The sequence below is a fragment of the Drosophila kikkawai genome, chromosome 3R (assembly GCF_030179895.1).
Source record: "Drosophila kikkawai strain 14028-0561.14 chromosome 3R, DkikHiC1v2, whole genome shotgun sequence".
NCBI lineage: Eukaryota > Metazoa > Arthropoda > Insecta > Diptera > Drosophilidae > Drosophila > Drosophila kikkawai.
The window spans coordinates 12,861,575-12,875,895 of record NC_091731.1 but is presented as its reverse complement, the minus strand read 5'-3'; the positions used below and the strand labels follow the sequence as shown (position 1 = coordinate 12,875,895).

At 43.3% G+C, this 14,321-nt stretch overlaps 3 protein-coding genes across 8 annotated transcripts; 2 read left to right on the top strand and 1 right to left on the bottom strand.

Annotated features, from left to right (window-relative positions):
• Positions 1 to 176: 176 nt before the first annotated feature.
• Positions 177 to 5,850, bottom strand: B52 (serine and arginine rich splicing factor B52). 4 transcript variants are annotated; one of them, XM_017165981.3, is made up of 9 exons: positions 5,696 to 5,850; positions 5,308 to 5,465; positions 4,988 to 5,058; positions 4,811 to 4,915; positions 3,981 to 4,077; positions 1,502 to 1,575; positions 1,124 to 1,435; positions 857 to 1,021; positions 177 to 685 (listed from the first exon to the last, which is right to left on the bottom strand). In XM_017165981.3, the coding sequence occupies exons 2-9, from the start codon at positions 5,431 to 5,433 to the stop codon at positions 571 to 573; spliced, it is 1,065 nt and encodes a 354-aa protein (XP_017021470.1). In that variant the 5' UTR covers positions 5,434 to 5,465; positions 5,696 to 5,850; the 3' UTR covers positions 177 to 570. The 4 variants fall into 4 exon arrangements, with proteins under 4 accessions (XP_017021470.1, XP_017021472.1, XP_070143643.1 ...); XM_017165983.3 differs by having other exon boundaries at positions 3,981 to 4,062; XM_017165984.2 differs by lacking the exons at positions 177 to 685; positions 857 to 1,021; positions 1,124 to 1,435; positions 1,502 to 1,575 and adding an exon at positions 2,384 to 3,534 and having other exon boundaries at positions 3,981 to 4,062.
• Positions 5,851 to 6,157: 307 nt separating this feature from the next.
• Hrb87F (Heterogeneous nuclear ribonucleoprotein at 87F) lies at positions 6,158 to 9,454 on the top strand. 2 transcript variants are annotated; one of them, XM_017165955.3, is made up of 4 exons: positions 6,158 to 6,319; positions 7,124 to 8,159; positions 8,225 to 8,321; positions 8,484 to 9,454. In XM_017165955.3, exons 1-3 carry the CDS (start codon positions 6,272 to 6,274, stop codon positions 8,314 to 8,316), a joined length of 1,176 nt encoding a protein of 391 aa, XP_017021444.1. In that variant the 5' UTR covers positions 6,158 to 6,271; the 3' UTR covers positions 8,317 to 8,321; positions 8,484 to 9,454. The 2 variants fall into 2 exon arrangements, with proteins under 2 accessions (XP_017021444.1, XP_017021446.1); XM_017165957.3 differs by lacking the exon at positions 6,158 to 6,319 and adding an exon at positions 6,868 to 6,999.
• A 1,157-nt stretch (positions 9,455 to 10,611) lies between these two features.
• On the top strand, positions 10,612 to 12,404 carry Rbp4 (RNA-binding protein 4). Of its 2 annotated transcripts, XM_017165954.3 has the most exons (5): positions 10,612 to 10,757; positions 10,817 to 11,133; positions 11,229 to 11,521; positions 11,572 to 12,231; positions 12,288 to 12,404. In XM_017165954.3, the coding sequence occupies exons 1-5, from the start codon at positions 10,713 to 10,715 to the stop codon at positions 12,293 to 12,295; spliced, it is 1,323 nt and encodes a 440-aa protein (XP_017021443.1). In that variant the 5' UTR covers positions 10,612 to 10,712; the 3' UTR covers positions 12,296 to 12,404. The 2 variants fall into 2 exon arrangements, with proteins under 2 accessions (XP_017021443.1, XP_041631136.1); XM_041775202.2 differs by having other exon boundaries at positions 10,613 to 10,757; positions 11,572 to 12,404.
• The last annotated feature ends 1,917 nt before the right edge of the window (positions 12,405 to 14,321 follow it).

Here is a 14,321-nt window from a genome sequence, read left to right as displayed (position 1 = left end):
ACTTTTTGGTGGCTGTAATAGTTAAAAGTTAAGATGTATATTCCCCCTTAATGAACGAGTTAATAACTCACGTTTTAATAGCTTTTTTTTTAGATTTTTCATTCATTTATTCCCATTTCTTCTTTTAAAATATTTTCCTTATTATTTGTAAGGCCCCCATCAATAAAAACATCGAGTTAAATTTAAATGTATCCGTATTTATTGAAATTTCTCATTTGTATAGACAATTTAAGTGGTTCTCCTCTTGCTCGTTTCACATTAATTCCACCGGCAAGGTGTATACCTCGCAACTGCTAAATGTGTGTGTTGTTCCTCGGCCAAAGGATAAAAAAGAACGGGTTTTCCAATCATTGAAAAACATTATTAGGGTATGTAGAAATAAAGATGCCGAGGTCTGTTGGTGGTTTGCATGTTTTCATTTTCATTTTCATGTTCATTTGCATTTGATTTGGTTTTAGTGGCAGAGGGTGAATATAGTAGGTGTCTGAGTGTTGATGTTTGTAGAGTAGTTGTTGTAGTAGAAGTCTAAAATCAAGTGTTTTGTTAAAATTAATGGGACAGCTAACTAATCTAATCGTCCATGCTCTCGTTATTGCGTTCCGGAGAGGCATTTCCGTTTTTGGGCGAGGCCGAGCGGGAGCGGGAGCGCGAACGGGACTTGTTTTCAGCTGATGCGGACCGATCGCTGCAAGAGAGAAGCATTTTAATAATTTATAGTGAGTGCTTTTGAACCACCAATGCTGGAGGACTACGTAGAGGTGCATCCGAAACAAAACCAAAGAAAGCACGAAACGAAAGAAAGAATCGTGAACTACACATATAGAGCCAGCAGGGGCAGCGGGCCTAGAACACTTACCGTGAGCGGGAATCGCGACGGTTCGACTTGGAGCGAGAACGGGAGCGCGACTCGCGCTTGACGATCGAGCGGGAGCGGGAACGGGACTCTCGCTCACGCTTGGGCGAGCGGGAACGGGTGCGGGAGTGGGATTTGGACTTGGACTTGGAAACATCACGCGATTTGCTGCAACAGAAGACAAGAAATAAAATAAGTGATAAGAATAAAACATTATTTACAAATCGGGGATGTTTGTTTGTGCTTATGGAAGATCAAAGTTCCACTTACTTAGAACGCGATCGGGAGCGAGAGCGTGACTTGACCGGCGACTTTGACTTGGAGCGTCCGCTGCGGGACTTGGAGCGGCTGCGAGACTTGGAGCGCGAATGCGACGAGCGGCGGGAGCGAGAGCGCCTGCGCGAGCGGGAACGTGAACGCGAGCTAGACGAACGGGAGCGCCCACGTCCGCTGCCGCCACCACCGCCGCCGCGTCCTCCACGCCGATCCTCGACCAGGTGGATGCGTCTGCCATTTAATTCCGTATCATCCAGTTTCTCAATGGCCGTCTTCATGTCCGACAACGAGGCAAACTCCACGACGCTGCAAGAGGAAAAACATTTGATAAGCATAAAGATTCAAATTTCTAATTAATATTTAAAAACCTACCCTTCATTGCGACGCTGCTTGTGGGCATCCGCATAGGTCACCTCACCGGCTTGGCGCATGTAATCCTTGAGATCCTGGAGAGGGCGCACAAAGTCGAAAGGGAAAGATCCGAATTAGTAAAATTTAGCTTTGGCAGGGATCGCATCGCAACAGCATCGTCAGCATCTTGCGGCAGTAGTGGTGTGGATGCAACTCAAAGGACAGCGCGTGCAGCTGATGGAGCATTTTGAATGATTCCAGGTTCCAGGGGCTAGTGCGCTTCCGGGCATGGTTCCTAACCAAGCCTCAGTCTCAGTCTCTCTTTCTCTCTCTCACAAGTCCCTCTCTCTCTCCGTAATTAGTGCCCTGTGTTCTTCTATCCTGTGCTGTGGTCGCGTGCCTGCCTACGGGTGGTATGGTAATCGAGAATCTCATGCCGGACGTAAGGATCAATCGATCGGGGAGGTGGGGAAGAGCCCAGAGAGCGGCCGGAACATTCAAACACTCCACGCTGCACGCTGCACAAAACTAAAGCGCGATCAATCATATAGATAACAGTGGTTTCGCAATAGTTTAAAATAGTTGTTTTTTTGATTTTTGAAAATAAATTAATGTAAACAAAATAGTTGTAATTGAATTCTTACTTAATGCGCTTTCAGAGAGAGGAGGACACACACATCGTTTCTACACCGAGAGTTTAGATTGTCTGCCTAGTAACTGTGGGCCAATAGCACCAAGGACACCTCATCGAAAGTCCGATCGAACATCGTTAACTCAACCAGGCAGCCAGTGAACAGTAAGTAGCCAGCAGGCAGGCGGATGAGCGGATGGATGGCCCGACCTCGTTTGGTTTGGTATTCGTTTGGTTGGATTTGTTTTTGGTTTTCGTTTTTTCGTGTACAACAGATTCATATTAGAAATGGCAAAAAAGTATTCAAGTGTTGCGGTTTCTTTTTGTTTTGGAGATAGCCACTCCGGATACAGTCAGGAGGAGGTCAGATCAGATCAGAGCAGACATCGATCGCTAGCCAGAGCCACCACACCAGAGAGCCGGAGAGCGGAGTGTTTGGAGCAGTTTGCCGGGCAGCGTCGGACAACCAGCGGCTTCGGCGCCTCTCTCACACACAAACGAACTGCAAAAATAAGAAATACGTTTCGGGGGACGCTGCTCTCTGCTCGCTGCTCCAACCGGTTGGTTGTCTAGTCAAGTTGTCTCAGCCGGAGGCGGTAGCCGGAAGCCAGAAGCCAGAGCCGTAAGCCAGTAGCCAGAGCCGGAAGCCACAAGTACCGGGGAAGTATTGGGGAAGGACTAAGGTCGGAGGCACTAGCCAAAGTTGGACACTGAACGCGCGACCAGATCCTCATCATCGTCTTTGATCGGTCATCGTCTCATGATCATATCTCATCTCATCATCGTCGCCAAGACCATCTCATCTCTGAATAAGCGAACGCAAGCTTCTCATCTAACCACACTCGACTCGATTCGCGCCCTCACACTCACAATTGCTATAAGGAATTTGACAATTCTTTATATAATATTGTTTTTGATTAGATTGTGAATGTTTTTTTTTAGCAGAGAATTAAATACCTAAAGCAAGAGGCCGGCCCACGCCTTTGGTCAGGGGACGTGGGCAGACCTTTTGACTTGGTCAGCTCATCAGCTCATCGTCGTCCATCGTCATCGTCTGGTTTTGTTTGGGTTTCAGTTTGCTTTACATTTCTTTCATTCGATTCTAATCGATATTTGTTCTCTATTTGGAATGGACTGATGGATGAGGCGGCGGCGATGGCGCATCGTGGAGGCGGTAGGCGGTAGGTCGTAGGTCGCAGGTCGGAGATCGCAGATATCGGACCCAAGCGGAGCGACGATCTGGGGCTGCTCTGGGGACTGTCTCTGTCTTCCACAACATCACGGTTTGCGATACACACTCTAAACCGGTCGGTCACTAGTTTGTCTTTCTCATGGCGATTCGATTCTCTATCGGTTTGCGGTCCCAATTCGGTTTCAGTTTAGGCCCAAGCATAGCAATCTCTCAGTCAAAACACATCAAACTCTTTTTAATCGGTTTCGGTTGGTGTGTGCGAGAGAAAGTAATTGTGGAATGGTATATTACACCGATCAGTACCAGGGTTTTAGCAGTATTTATCTTAATTTCTTCTCTTCACTTAATCCTAAGTCAACTGTACAGCTTAGAGCTAAATTACAGATTAAAGATTGCTGGATTCGCAGACGGTGGGGGAGAAGGGAGTTTAGTAAAACACAAAACGGGGGCGGGGCGAGATCGCACCGGAAATAATTCGAAATCATAAAGGAGGGTGTTCCAAAATAGAGGGAGTATTCGTTTTGGGATGGATAAGAGAGGGTTAGTGGGTATAAAGGGGAGATCCATGTCAATCGGTTAGCTGTTATTATTGCTAAAGCTACACTCCTCGATTCTAGGCTACTACTAGATACCAGGACCCAGGGGGCCTGGAATTGATCCATGCTGTGATCACTTACCTGCCAGCTGACGCGGCTGGACAAATTCTCGACAATCAGGCGGTACTCAGTGCGCAGGGGCGGCCCGTAGCGGGAGGATGATCTGGAATTTTTGTTTCTGGTGAATAATTGAATGGATGCACTAATTAGTATTGACACTGCGCTGCTGCTCGCTCCCTCAGCTCCATCACAAATAAACAACGGATATGGATGGCGGATATTCGAAACATATGCATATTTACACTCGATTAATGTGCAAAATTGTACCAACTATGAGGGTTAACGTGCAAACATAGGAGAAATCATAATATGCATAGGAGAACGGAGCGTTAAGGAAATAAAAATATATAAAAACAGCAAGTCAGTGTCTTTTTGGGTCCCTTCCACACAGATTACAATAGGTTAAATGCGTATAATTACATTAAAAAGGTCATTACATTCTAAGGTTTATTTATATTAATATTTGAAACATAATATTTATTATATTATACATTTATCCCTTGATTAAAAATCAAATGAAATAAGGTATAAACTATAAAATGTGTTTCAAAAGCTCAAAATATAGGCAACAGTAATTTGGAAAATTGGCTAGCATGCCAAGGTCAAGTTATAGTTATTTTATAAGAAAACTAAAGCGTAAGCATAGAAATAAATCATTTAAATTTGCTTTTGTTGCTAGTATTGCCTTAAAGTTTTAATGTAATTACGCAATTTAACTAATCGCATCGGTGTGGATGGGTTATTTTAAATGCAAATCATTGGGCTTATATGCTTTATACTAGGGCAAACTTCAACTGAAACGAAGTTGGGGGACGGGCTGGACTCACTATCGCGGGCCGGTCTGTACTTACTTGTCATTGTAACGACCGCCGCCGCCACGACGACCACCGTAGCGATCGTCGTAGCGATCGCGGTTGCTGCCACGAGCGGTTCCTCTGGCGGGTTCAACAACCACACTGAAAAAGTGGAACAAAATAGAAGACCATTCATGAATGATGAAAGCCCACTTGCTTTACGTGTCCACTTACCGCTCGCCTAACAGCTCTTTTCCATTCAGTTCGTACACGGCATCGTCGGCATCACGATAGTCTTCAAACTCCTGCAATTTCAATTAGTGTTTAATATTGATTTTTGTAGTTTTGGTACAGTGTACGCTCTATATGATGAACAGGATGGTGATGTAAATATTTATTAAATATCATCAAACAAAATTGTAATTATTAGATAAATACAAACTTTGTATCATATTGTTTTCTTTTAAAATGAATATGAATTAAATAATAGATTCGCTGCTCTTTCGTTGTACGTCTAGCCAGCGTCCACTGTGTTTTCCCTCCCTTTTACTCACCACGAAGCCGTAGCCATTCTTAATGAGAATATCGCGAGTGCGGCCGTAGCCTTTGAAGAAACGCTCCAAATCGCGCTCGCGCACTCCGTACGGCAGACCGCCAACGTATACTCGAGATCCAACCATGATTACGGCTTTATTTGTATCTCCAGCAAGTGCTGCAAGGGCAGAAAAAACTTATTTTATTTTTTAGCTTCTATTTTGCTCGACTGTCCCGCGCGCGTGAATGTGTGTTTCGCCAAGATGGCGACCTCGATATACAGGCACACACACACACACGCGCACACAAAGTACCGGGTGGACAGAACATTTGCAAAATAATCAATATGTTTCTGCAGCTTCTCCTGCAGTAGTCCCTGATGCTTAAATTTATTACACACGCACGTACCGTTTACTAAAGATTATTACTGGTAAATTCACAATTTGTAGACTCTCTACACACTCTTTTTCCGGCTTTTTCCTTAGACACGAAAAAATGCACACACGACGAAAACGGAAGTAAAAGTGACAGCTAGAGCTGGGATAAGCCACGATGTAACATCGATACATAGATGTATTCCGATATATCGATATTGGCCAATGTTTTGAACATCGATAATTTTTACCTGTTCCAGTGCATTAAAAATTCGTGGAAATTGCTAAAAACGTAACAAAAAAATTAATAATATTCCAAAAAGTAAAATTTTGTGTTTTAAAAAATGTGAACAAATAACAATACAGCTTGTTTTTCACCCAACTTCTAGGGGGAATATAGAGAATGGAACGATAGTTTCAAATTTGTTGCGATGTTTTCAAAGTAACTCGCGATAGTGTCTGATTTTATCCCATCTCTAGTATTCAGAACTCGGTCACACTGCGTCTTGATTTTTCATTTGGAAGTGCTGTACACTTTTTGGCCGTGAAAGCGAAAAACTGACAAATAGCACCTAAAGTTGCTCTAATATTGCAAATTAAACATACAATAATGGCGGATTTGAACGACTCCAATGGAAACTATGACGACTGCGACGAGGTGAGTTTTGTTTTTGTCGGCTTTTCGCGGGGAGGGGCGGGCGACGGAAAATGTCGACGCCGACAATTTCGCACCGAAATTAGCATGCGGCGTTTTCTCTGACGGGAATAAGTGCAATTGCCGGGGGTCTTCGATCTCGATTCGGGCTCCTCCGGCGGCCAATGACACGGCAAAAGTTGAAGGCCCTTTTTTCGCCAGACAAATACAATTGATTTGAGCGAATGAAACCGGCTACAAGCCGTTAATACAAGGAAAAAGAAAAAAAGAGACGCATACACACAAGGTGTCATGGCGGTGCAAATAATAAAAAGAAAATGGCGGGCGGCGTTTTCATATGCGGTGTTTTCTCCTTTATCAAATTCATTTTTAATAGTAGTCCATTGATGACTATCATGATTTATTTAAATCCATTCATCATTTAATCTCCTTTTCCATTAGCAACGAATTCGCATATTTTAGATTGCAATAATATATTTAATGTATTTATTTTCTAACCTGTAAATTGGTTTTAAATGTTTTCTGGCAAAACAAAAAACCAAAAAGTTTGTTTTGTTTGATCCAAGTAAGGTTAATACTTCTTACATTGAATTTTAGAATCACAGTATATAAAGCTTTTTTCAGTAGACAGTTTTAAATTTCTACAAATAGAGATGTCATTTCCCAGGATTTTTGAACCATTGGTTCGTTTTTTAATATAAACATTTATATTCTATCTCTACCTATTCCTTCGCCCAAGCAAATTAGATTGAGTCCTTGAGTTAATTATATACTTACCCTTCTTTTCTCTTTTATTTCAATCCATAGATCACCGAGCCGGAGCAGCTGCGCAAGCTGTTTATCGGCGGTCTGGACTACCGCACCACGGACGATGGCCTGAAGGCGCACTTCGAGAAATGGGGCAACATCGTCGACGTGGTGGTGATGAAGGACCCCAAGACTAAGCGCTCGCGCGGTTTCGGCTTTATCACTTACTCGCAGTCATACATGATCGACAACGCCCAGAACGCTCGCCCACACAAGATCGACGGACGCACCGTGGAGCCGAAGCGGGCTGTGCCACGCCAGGAGATCGATGCCCCTAATGCCGGTGCCACCGTGAAGAAACTCTTTGTCGGCGGTCTGCGCGACGACCACGATGAAGAGTGCCTGCGTGAATACTTCAAGGACTTTGGCCAGATCGTTAGCGTGAACATCGTCTCCGACAAGGACACAGGCAAGAAGCGTGGCTTCGCCTTCATCGAGTTCGATGATTACGATCCCGTGGATAAGATCATCCTGCAGAAGAACCACACCATCAAGAACAAGAACCTGGACGTGAAGAAGGCGATTGCCAAACAAGACATGGACCGCCAGGGCGGCGGTGGTGGAGGAGGAGTCGGTGGCGGTCGTGGCGCTCCTGGAGGTCGGCCAGGTGGTGGTCGTGGGGGCGAACGCGGTCAGGGTGGCGGCGGCGGTGGTGGCTGGGGAGGCAACAACCGCCAGAACGGTGGCGGAAACTGGGGAGCCGGCGGCGGGGGCGGCGGCTATGGCAACAACAGCAACTTTGGAAGCGGCGGCCAAGGTGGAGGCTCGGGTGGTTGGAACCAGGGCAGTAGCGGCGGTGGCGGTCCGTGGAACAGCCAGGGAGGCGGTAACAGTGGCTGGAACAATGGTAGCAGCGGCGGCGGCTATGGTGGCGGCGGCAGCAATGGCAACTGGGGCGGAAACGGAGGAGGTGGCGGCGGCTTCGGCAACGACTACCAACAGAGTTACGGCGGCGGACCACAGCGCAACAACTTTGGTAACAACCGTCCAGCTCCGTACAGCCAGGGCGGCAGTGGTGGTGGCGGCTTCAACAAAGGTGAGTTTGTATTCTCTTAAAAATAGATTATTTTATTAACTATTTAAAACAATTAATCGGTGCAGGCAACCAGGGTGGAGGACAAGGCTTTGGCGGCAATAACTACAACACTGGAGGCGGCCAGGGTGGCATGGGCGGCGGCAATAGACGTTACTAGACAAGGTAAATATTAAGGAAGCAAACCGCAGTCCTATCCCACCATATGTTTTGTAAACGCTCGGATCTTTGGTCGTTATCGGCAGCTATATAGTTGGAAGCCATGCAATCAATCTGAATCGAAATGAATCAAAGCTAATGTAAAATTTTCTCCTTTCTCGCAACTAGGTAAACACACGTAGAGAGAGAGGGAGTGTCAGTTCAAGCTAGACAAACAGGCAGTCTAGGCAGGCAGAGGCACAGGCAGTGGCAGTGGCACACTCTCAGGCAGGAAATCAGCGACAGGTGTGGTTGTCAGGCGAGGCAGACAATATCAGACCCAGTCCCCAAGCGCAGTTCCCGAACCAGGCCGAGTGCAAATGCAAAAACAAAAGCAAACAAAGAAAAAAAAAAACAGTTTTCAAGAACTAAACCTGCAGGCCAACCAAAAATCTGCTTGCCGAAAGCAACAAACAAGCAAGCATACAAGCGAACCGACTCCAATTGTCCACAGTTGGCTGCTGCTGTCTCTCTTTTGTAAACATTAATTCGCAGATCAATTCTTGTTTAGGATGCTAAGAACCCTGAACGCTTAGTTTTAACTATATTAACAAAACAAACGAAACAAAAAAACCAACCAACTAAAAATATAAACTAAATTTATTTTATAAAAAAATTTGACTACCATTAGAAGCCAGTTGAGCGACAAATTCTCAGCGAGAATCGGTGTTATAAGGTAGCGTAACTTGAACTTTATTCGTGTCCGGGAGGGCGGTGGCCCACAGCTAGATGTATTTTCTATTTGTTTTTCATTTTTACACAAAGCTATAACCGGCAAAGAAATCAAATAGAACCATATTTTGTAATAACCTTTTGTACACTTAAGCACTTTTTATATTATGATTTATTTATCGTATACAAGACCCAAATTCCCCGAGATGCGAACAACACACAGAACTGTGTGTCCATATTGTGTCCTAGCAAGCGAAAACATATATACGAAACATACCAACTCTGTTAGTCCCTAAGAAGTAGATGCTACGCTAAACCAGAATCGACTACAAAACAAATCACACATGTTCTGTAATTAGTTCGTTGCGCGACAAACGAAAGCGATGAGATATAAACAAAATAAAATAATAACCAATGTTACCAACCCACCCAAAAAAAAAAACAATCGCAGGAACAAAATAAACTTAAGACTCACTCCCCAAGAAAAATGGAGTAGGAGCTGGAACAGGAGCAGAAGCAGCAGCGGGGCGTACCTAGAGAACGGGAACCCAGAGGGTTCCGATGATCGACCAGGGCTAGTTACCAACATTAGAGACCCCCAATTTATTCCCAGGCAAACCGCGTACTAATGCACTGCCTATTTCTTTGCAAGACTGGCCTGGCCTGGCTGGGCTACGGACGGATGCTCCCGGACCGGATTCGAATTCTCTGCTCTTCGCTCCGGTTCGTTTTCTAAAGACAGAGCTCTCCCCAAAAATATGTTCTAAGTTGTAGCCGGCAGTGCGTCGGAGGCTTGGACTAACATTGGACTACTTGGTTTGAAGACGCTTTGAAGACTTGATTGCTACTCGGAGGTAAGTTGCAGGTAAATGGTATGTAATTCACTAACTGCTTCTATATTTCTGAATTTCTTTCAATAAAAATATATTGATTAATTTAAATAAACAACTGTTTTTTTTTTTTTTTTTGGGTCGTTATGGCTTTAAGGGGGTTTGGTTAGCATGTTTTCAACCAGTAAGGAAATTAATGTTGATGTTAAAACATGAAAAATAAAATGCATTGTCTGCTCTGAACAACCTACCTATAGAAATAATATACCCACCTTGGAAAATCCTATGATCAGCACCCGGAAGGAAGAAAAGAAGGTACCCAGGCGACTTTTAGATAAGATGTCTACAGAGTTTACAACAAAAATGGACAATTTCTAAGTTTTATAAACATTAATAAAACAAACATTGGGCAACCAATGTTGGGAAGAAGACTTGTGATGAAAAGCGGACATTATTTGTTGTTGAAACCTCCTTTTTTTCGATAGTAAAGTTTGACGTTTGGTTGGACGCTAGCCAAAAACATAATAAACAGATCTGCGAGAGCTAAAATTCAATTTAAAAATCGTCGGTATTAAACTCCCAATTTGGTAGCCTTAACTAACTAATTAAAAACCGCTTCAAACTTACATTTGTTTAATGGAAATTCGTTTCGAAAGTGTTACCACTCAAGGTAATAGGGTTGTGTTTTAAATGACAACAAGGCTCTGCTTAATTGTCAAGTCCTTTACCGATAGTCCATATCCGACCTTTTGACATTTACATTTTTTCACTTAGCCTAGTGTCACTTAAACTACGCCGAGATCAATTTTCAAGTTGTAGCTTCGACTGTGCGAATTTTCTTCTGCTAATAACCAAAATGGAGGTCAACTGTGTTTCGCCGGAGACCTGTGTTCAGCGAGAGGTGGGATCTTTTCAAAAATTATTGGGGTCCTTAAAAGTTAAGTGTTTTTTTTATAACAGCTCAATGGGGGTCTCTCTGCCGTGGAAAATGAATTAACCAATCTTTTGGCTACTGCCAATAATCCGTCGACCAATGAGCCTAACAAGGAAGAAAGCGGACCGGAGCACTTGCGCAAGATTTTCGTTGGGGGCCTGTCCACCCAGACGACTGCAGGCACGGTCCGCAAGTTCTTCGAGCAATTTGGAGCCGTTGCCGATGCGGTGGTAATGCGAGATCCTGTAACCAATCACTCGCGGGGCTTCGGGTTTGTGACCTTTGCGGAGCCACAGTCTGTGGAGAATGTACAGGGAGCTAGGCCCCATTGCATTGATAATAAGTAAGTTCCAGAAACATTTAGTGTATCTAAAATAATTATGAAATAATACATATCTTAATTATAATTTCTTTTATCTTAAACTAAATCTTACCCAGAAATGTAGAGACCAAACGTGCTCTGCCCCGTCATGATTTCGTCAAGGGGGGATCAGGCGGCGGCCGAGCCATGAGTGCCGCCAGTTGTGGCATGGGAATGTTAGGCACCAAGACGAGCAAGATCTTCCTTGGCGGCCTGAAGGACTGTCACGATGAGAAATCCATTTGCGAATACTTCTCGCAGTTTGGAAAAATCGCCCATGTGAAATTGCTATTGGACAGAGAGACCGGACGCATGCGAGGATTCGGATTTCTAGAGTTTGAGAATCCGGTATGCGCCGAGCGCGCTTTGGGTAGGTTCACCTTACAATGCTATCCTCTTAACTCATTCCTTGATTTACAGCCCAGTCAAAGCATTCTATCAATCTGCACACTGTGGAGGTGAAAAAGTCCACCCAGAAGCCCGATACCGTCAATCGTGTCCGCTTCGCTGTGGGTGGAGCTGCCCGTGCTGGCTATATTCCACCGCAGCCGGCCACTCTCGATTGCTTTGGCTACAACAATAACTACAATCCGTACCTGGCGCAGTCTGTCCTACCCCCATCGGCGTATATCAACGGATGGGCCGCCTATGTGACACCCGAAATGTCTCAGTTCGACATGTACGCCGCCTCTCCTCAGCGCTATCCACCTGCAATGCGCCCCCCGTCCCAGCCGATTCCTTCCGCATTCGGGCCGGAATCCTGGTCAGCTTATCCGAAGTCGGGTAAATTTCCTCCCCAAGGGTGGGCACCCGGCACTGTGGGCGAATGGCAGCCAAAGGCTGGGTACAAACATGCCCAGACTTCGACCAGTGATCATATCATAAGTGGATTATCTCTGGATGGCAAGATTGAACTCGGTGCCGGGGGCGATGGAAATGAGGGATTGGCTGGAGGAAAAGCAGTAGCAGATGTATCGATTGGAGCTGAGGTCACTGACAAGAAGTGGCCCACCGAGAACTACAAGATCTTCAAGCCTGCCCAGAGCTTAGGCCAGAATGGAGGTACCCCACCAACCTACGGTGGGTTGTGTGTAATTTCATAATACCTAACTTCTTATAACTTCCTCCATTGACAGGCATCTAAGATGATGGACTGAGGATCCCATGTAGCCATAGATTCCTACCACACTGTAATTTCTCCGAGACTTTCAAAAAGAAGAACGAATAAACCAGAAATGATTACACACACTTTATCTTTTGAGACTTAAAATCGTAAACTCTTGTTCTTTATTTATACTATTTCTGTTGTTTTTGTTTTTTTTTTTTTTTAAGTATTGCATGAGTGAATTGAGTATGCATAATTGTTTTATATCTGAAACGCTATAAAACGCACCACTGAATTATTTCCGAGAGTCTGGGGGAGGAGAGTGAGAACTCATACGACTGACGTGTGATTTTATTAAAGTTATGCTGCAAATTGCTTGGCTTTGTGCGCATTAATTTCATTTAAATGCTGAATGCTCAGTAGTTTATTTAACGCAAATGGAAATGGGATACGGATTCAGTCGCAGGAATCTCTGATAATGAAAAATAAACGTGGCTTTTTCTCTTTCAGATATACTTTATCTACGATATATTGGTGTTGTTTGAGAAGTAATCGCATTTACCAGAAATTGAAGGCAATGAGCAGAGTCAGATTACCAAGAACGATATAAAGAGTAAGATGCGTAACGTGACCTGATTCTATAAAATGGTCATTTCGTATGGCGCTACCCATCTTATTCCTTATATTGTCTTTGGTCAGATACGATTTAGTTTTAAGAGGCAGGAAAAAAGAAATAAGACAGATCATAAGTTTTTCCTGGTAAACACGCTGAATCTTTGTGGTTGTTTTATTATTATTATAATTATTTTGTAGTTGTATACATATAAATTAAATTATAATTAAGTTCCTCTGTACTCTTTACAAACTGCAGTATTGTGATTTTTTCTTCGGTTTACATTAAAATGAGCATGATTTTTACTTGTTTTATGGTTTTACTCTTACATTGATTTAGTTAGTACCTCTGACTTGTATTGTATCGTTTTTGATGCTGTTTTGTGATTGGATTGGTTGATTGGCGTGTGTGTGTGTGTGTGTCGAGAAACACTTTTAGCACTGATCGTTGAGCTAAGATTTGAACACTAACATTTTCGTCTTACAAAAAATGTACTAAAATTGCTTTAGTCCCCCGTCACAGTGCTAAATATGTATGTCTCTGGCGTGTGTGTGTACTAAAATATATGCATAAAGTAATTGATTTAGCAATTGATTCTCTAGAGCAGGCGCCGGATCCAACAAAAACAAATGATATGTTCACAACGAATCAAAAGTCCTTAAGCTTTAACAAAACAGGGATAAACTTAGGCAAATGTGTGGGACGCCTGCAGTTCAATTCAAAATATTATATTTCACACGATTTTGTTTAATGTTTTTAGTTTTCCTCTTCGCCTCTTGCTTTCATATTCTTTTGCTTGTTACTGCTGCAGTTATATAAATATATATATGTATATTAGATTTCTGGTAAGTCTAAAAGTTAACATTAAATTATATGAGTTTTTTGTTTTGTTTTATTTATATATATATATGGATGTATATATATATTTGTATATATTTCTTGTTACACGTTTTGCTTGTTTTACCTTGAGAAAAATGTTAGTAGCTTGTTTTTCGTCGCCTCCCGTCTATTATAATAAGTTGCTTGTTTTTGTGTTTATATAAGGTTCTCTCTCATCTTTCTTTTTTTTGGGCTTTTTGTTGATTTTATTTAAAAAATATGTACTAAATTTTAGTTCACAACTGCGTTGGAAACACCAAATCGTTTAAGTTGCTTGACTTAGTTTGGTTTACGACCTTGAACTTCTTACACAGAACGGAAAAAAGCAAAAAACTAAACACCGTCGTCCGTCCCCGTCCCTCAACGATTGCATCGACCACGCCCCCGCTGCGGCGCCGGCACCGCATTCGCCGTCACAAGCTCTCGCTCTCTTAATTCCTTCCATTCCATTCCATTGCATACTGTGTGTGTGTGTGTCTCCATTCGATCCGATTCCCTATATAGACTAGCTAGTTAAATGTGTTAAAGTGTCTGCAAATAATGATTTAAGTAGCAAAAGGTTTACAGTTCACA

Excerpts from the sequence above, each read along its gene's own strand:
- B52 (XM_017165981.3), bottom strand. The coding sequence starts at position 5,433 with ATGGTTGGATCTCGAGTATACGTTGGCGGTCTGCCGTACGGAGTGCGC. Across the intron at positions 5,059-5,307 it reads AGAATGGCTACGGCTTCGTG|GAGTTTGAAGACTATCGTGA; the intron begins GTGAGTAAAAGG and ends TTGAAATTGCAG. Across the intron at positions 4,078-4,810 it reads GGCGGTCGTTACAATGACAA|AAACAAAAATTCCAGATCAT; the intron begins GTAAGTACAGAC and ends ATTATTCACCAG.
- Hrb87F (XM_017165955.3), top strand. The coding sequence starts at position 6,272 with ATGGCGGATTTGAACGACTCCAATGGAAACTATGACGACTGCGACGAG. Across the intron at positions 6,320-7,123 it reads ACTATGACGACTGCGACGAG|ATCACCGAGCCGGAGCAGCT; the intron begins GTGAGTTTTGTT and ends TTCAATCCATAG. Across the intron at positions 8,160-8,224 it reads TGGTGGCGGCTTCAACAAAG|GCAACCAGGGTGGAGGACAA; the intron begins GTGAGTTTGTAT and ends TAATCGGTGCAG.
- Rbp4 (XM_041775202.2), top strand. The coding sequence starts at position 10,713 with ATGGAGGTCAACTGTGTTTCGCCGGAGACCTGTGTTCAGCGAGAG. Across the intron at positions 10,758-10,816 it reads AGACCTGTGTTCAGCGAGAG|CTCAATGGGGGTCTCTCTGC; the intron begins GTGGGATCTTTT and ends TTTTTATAACAG. Across the intron at positions 11,134-11,228 it reads CCCCATTGCATTGATAATAA|AAATGTAGAGACCAAACGTG; the intron begins GTAAGTTCCAGA and ends AATCTTACCCAG.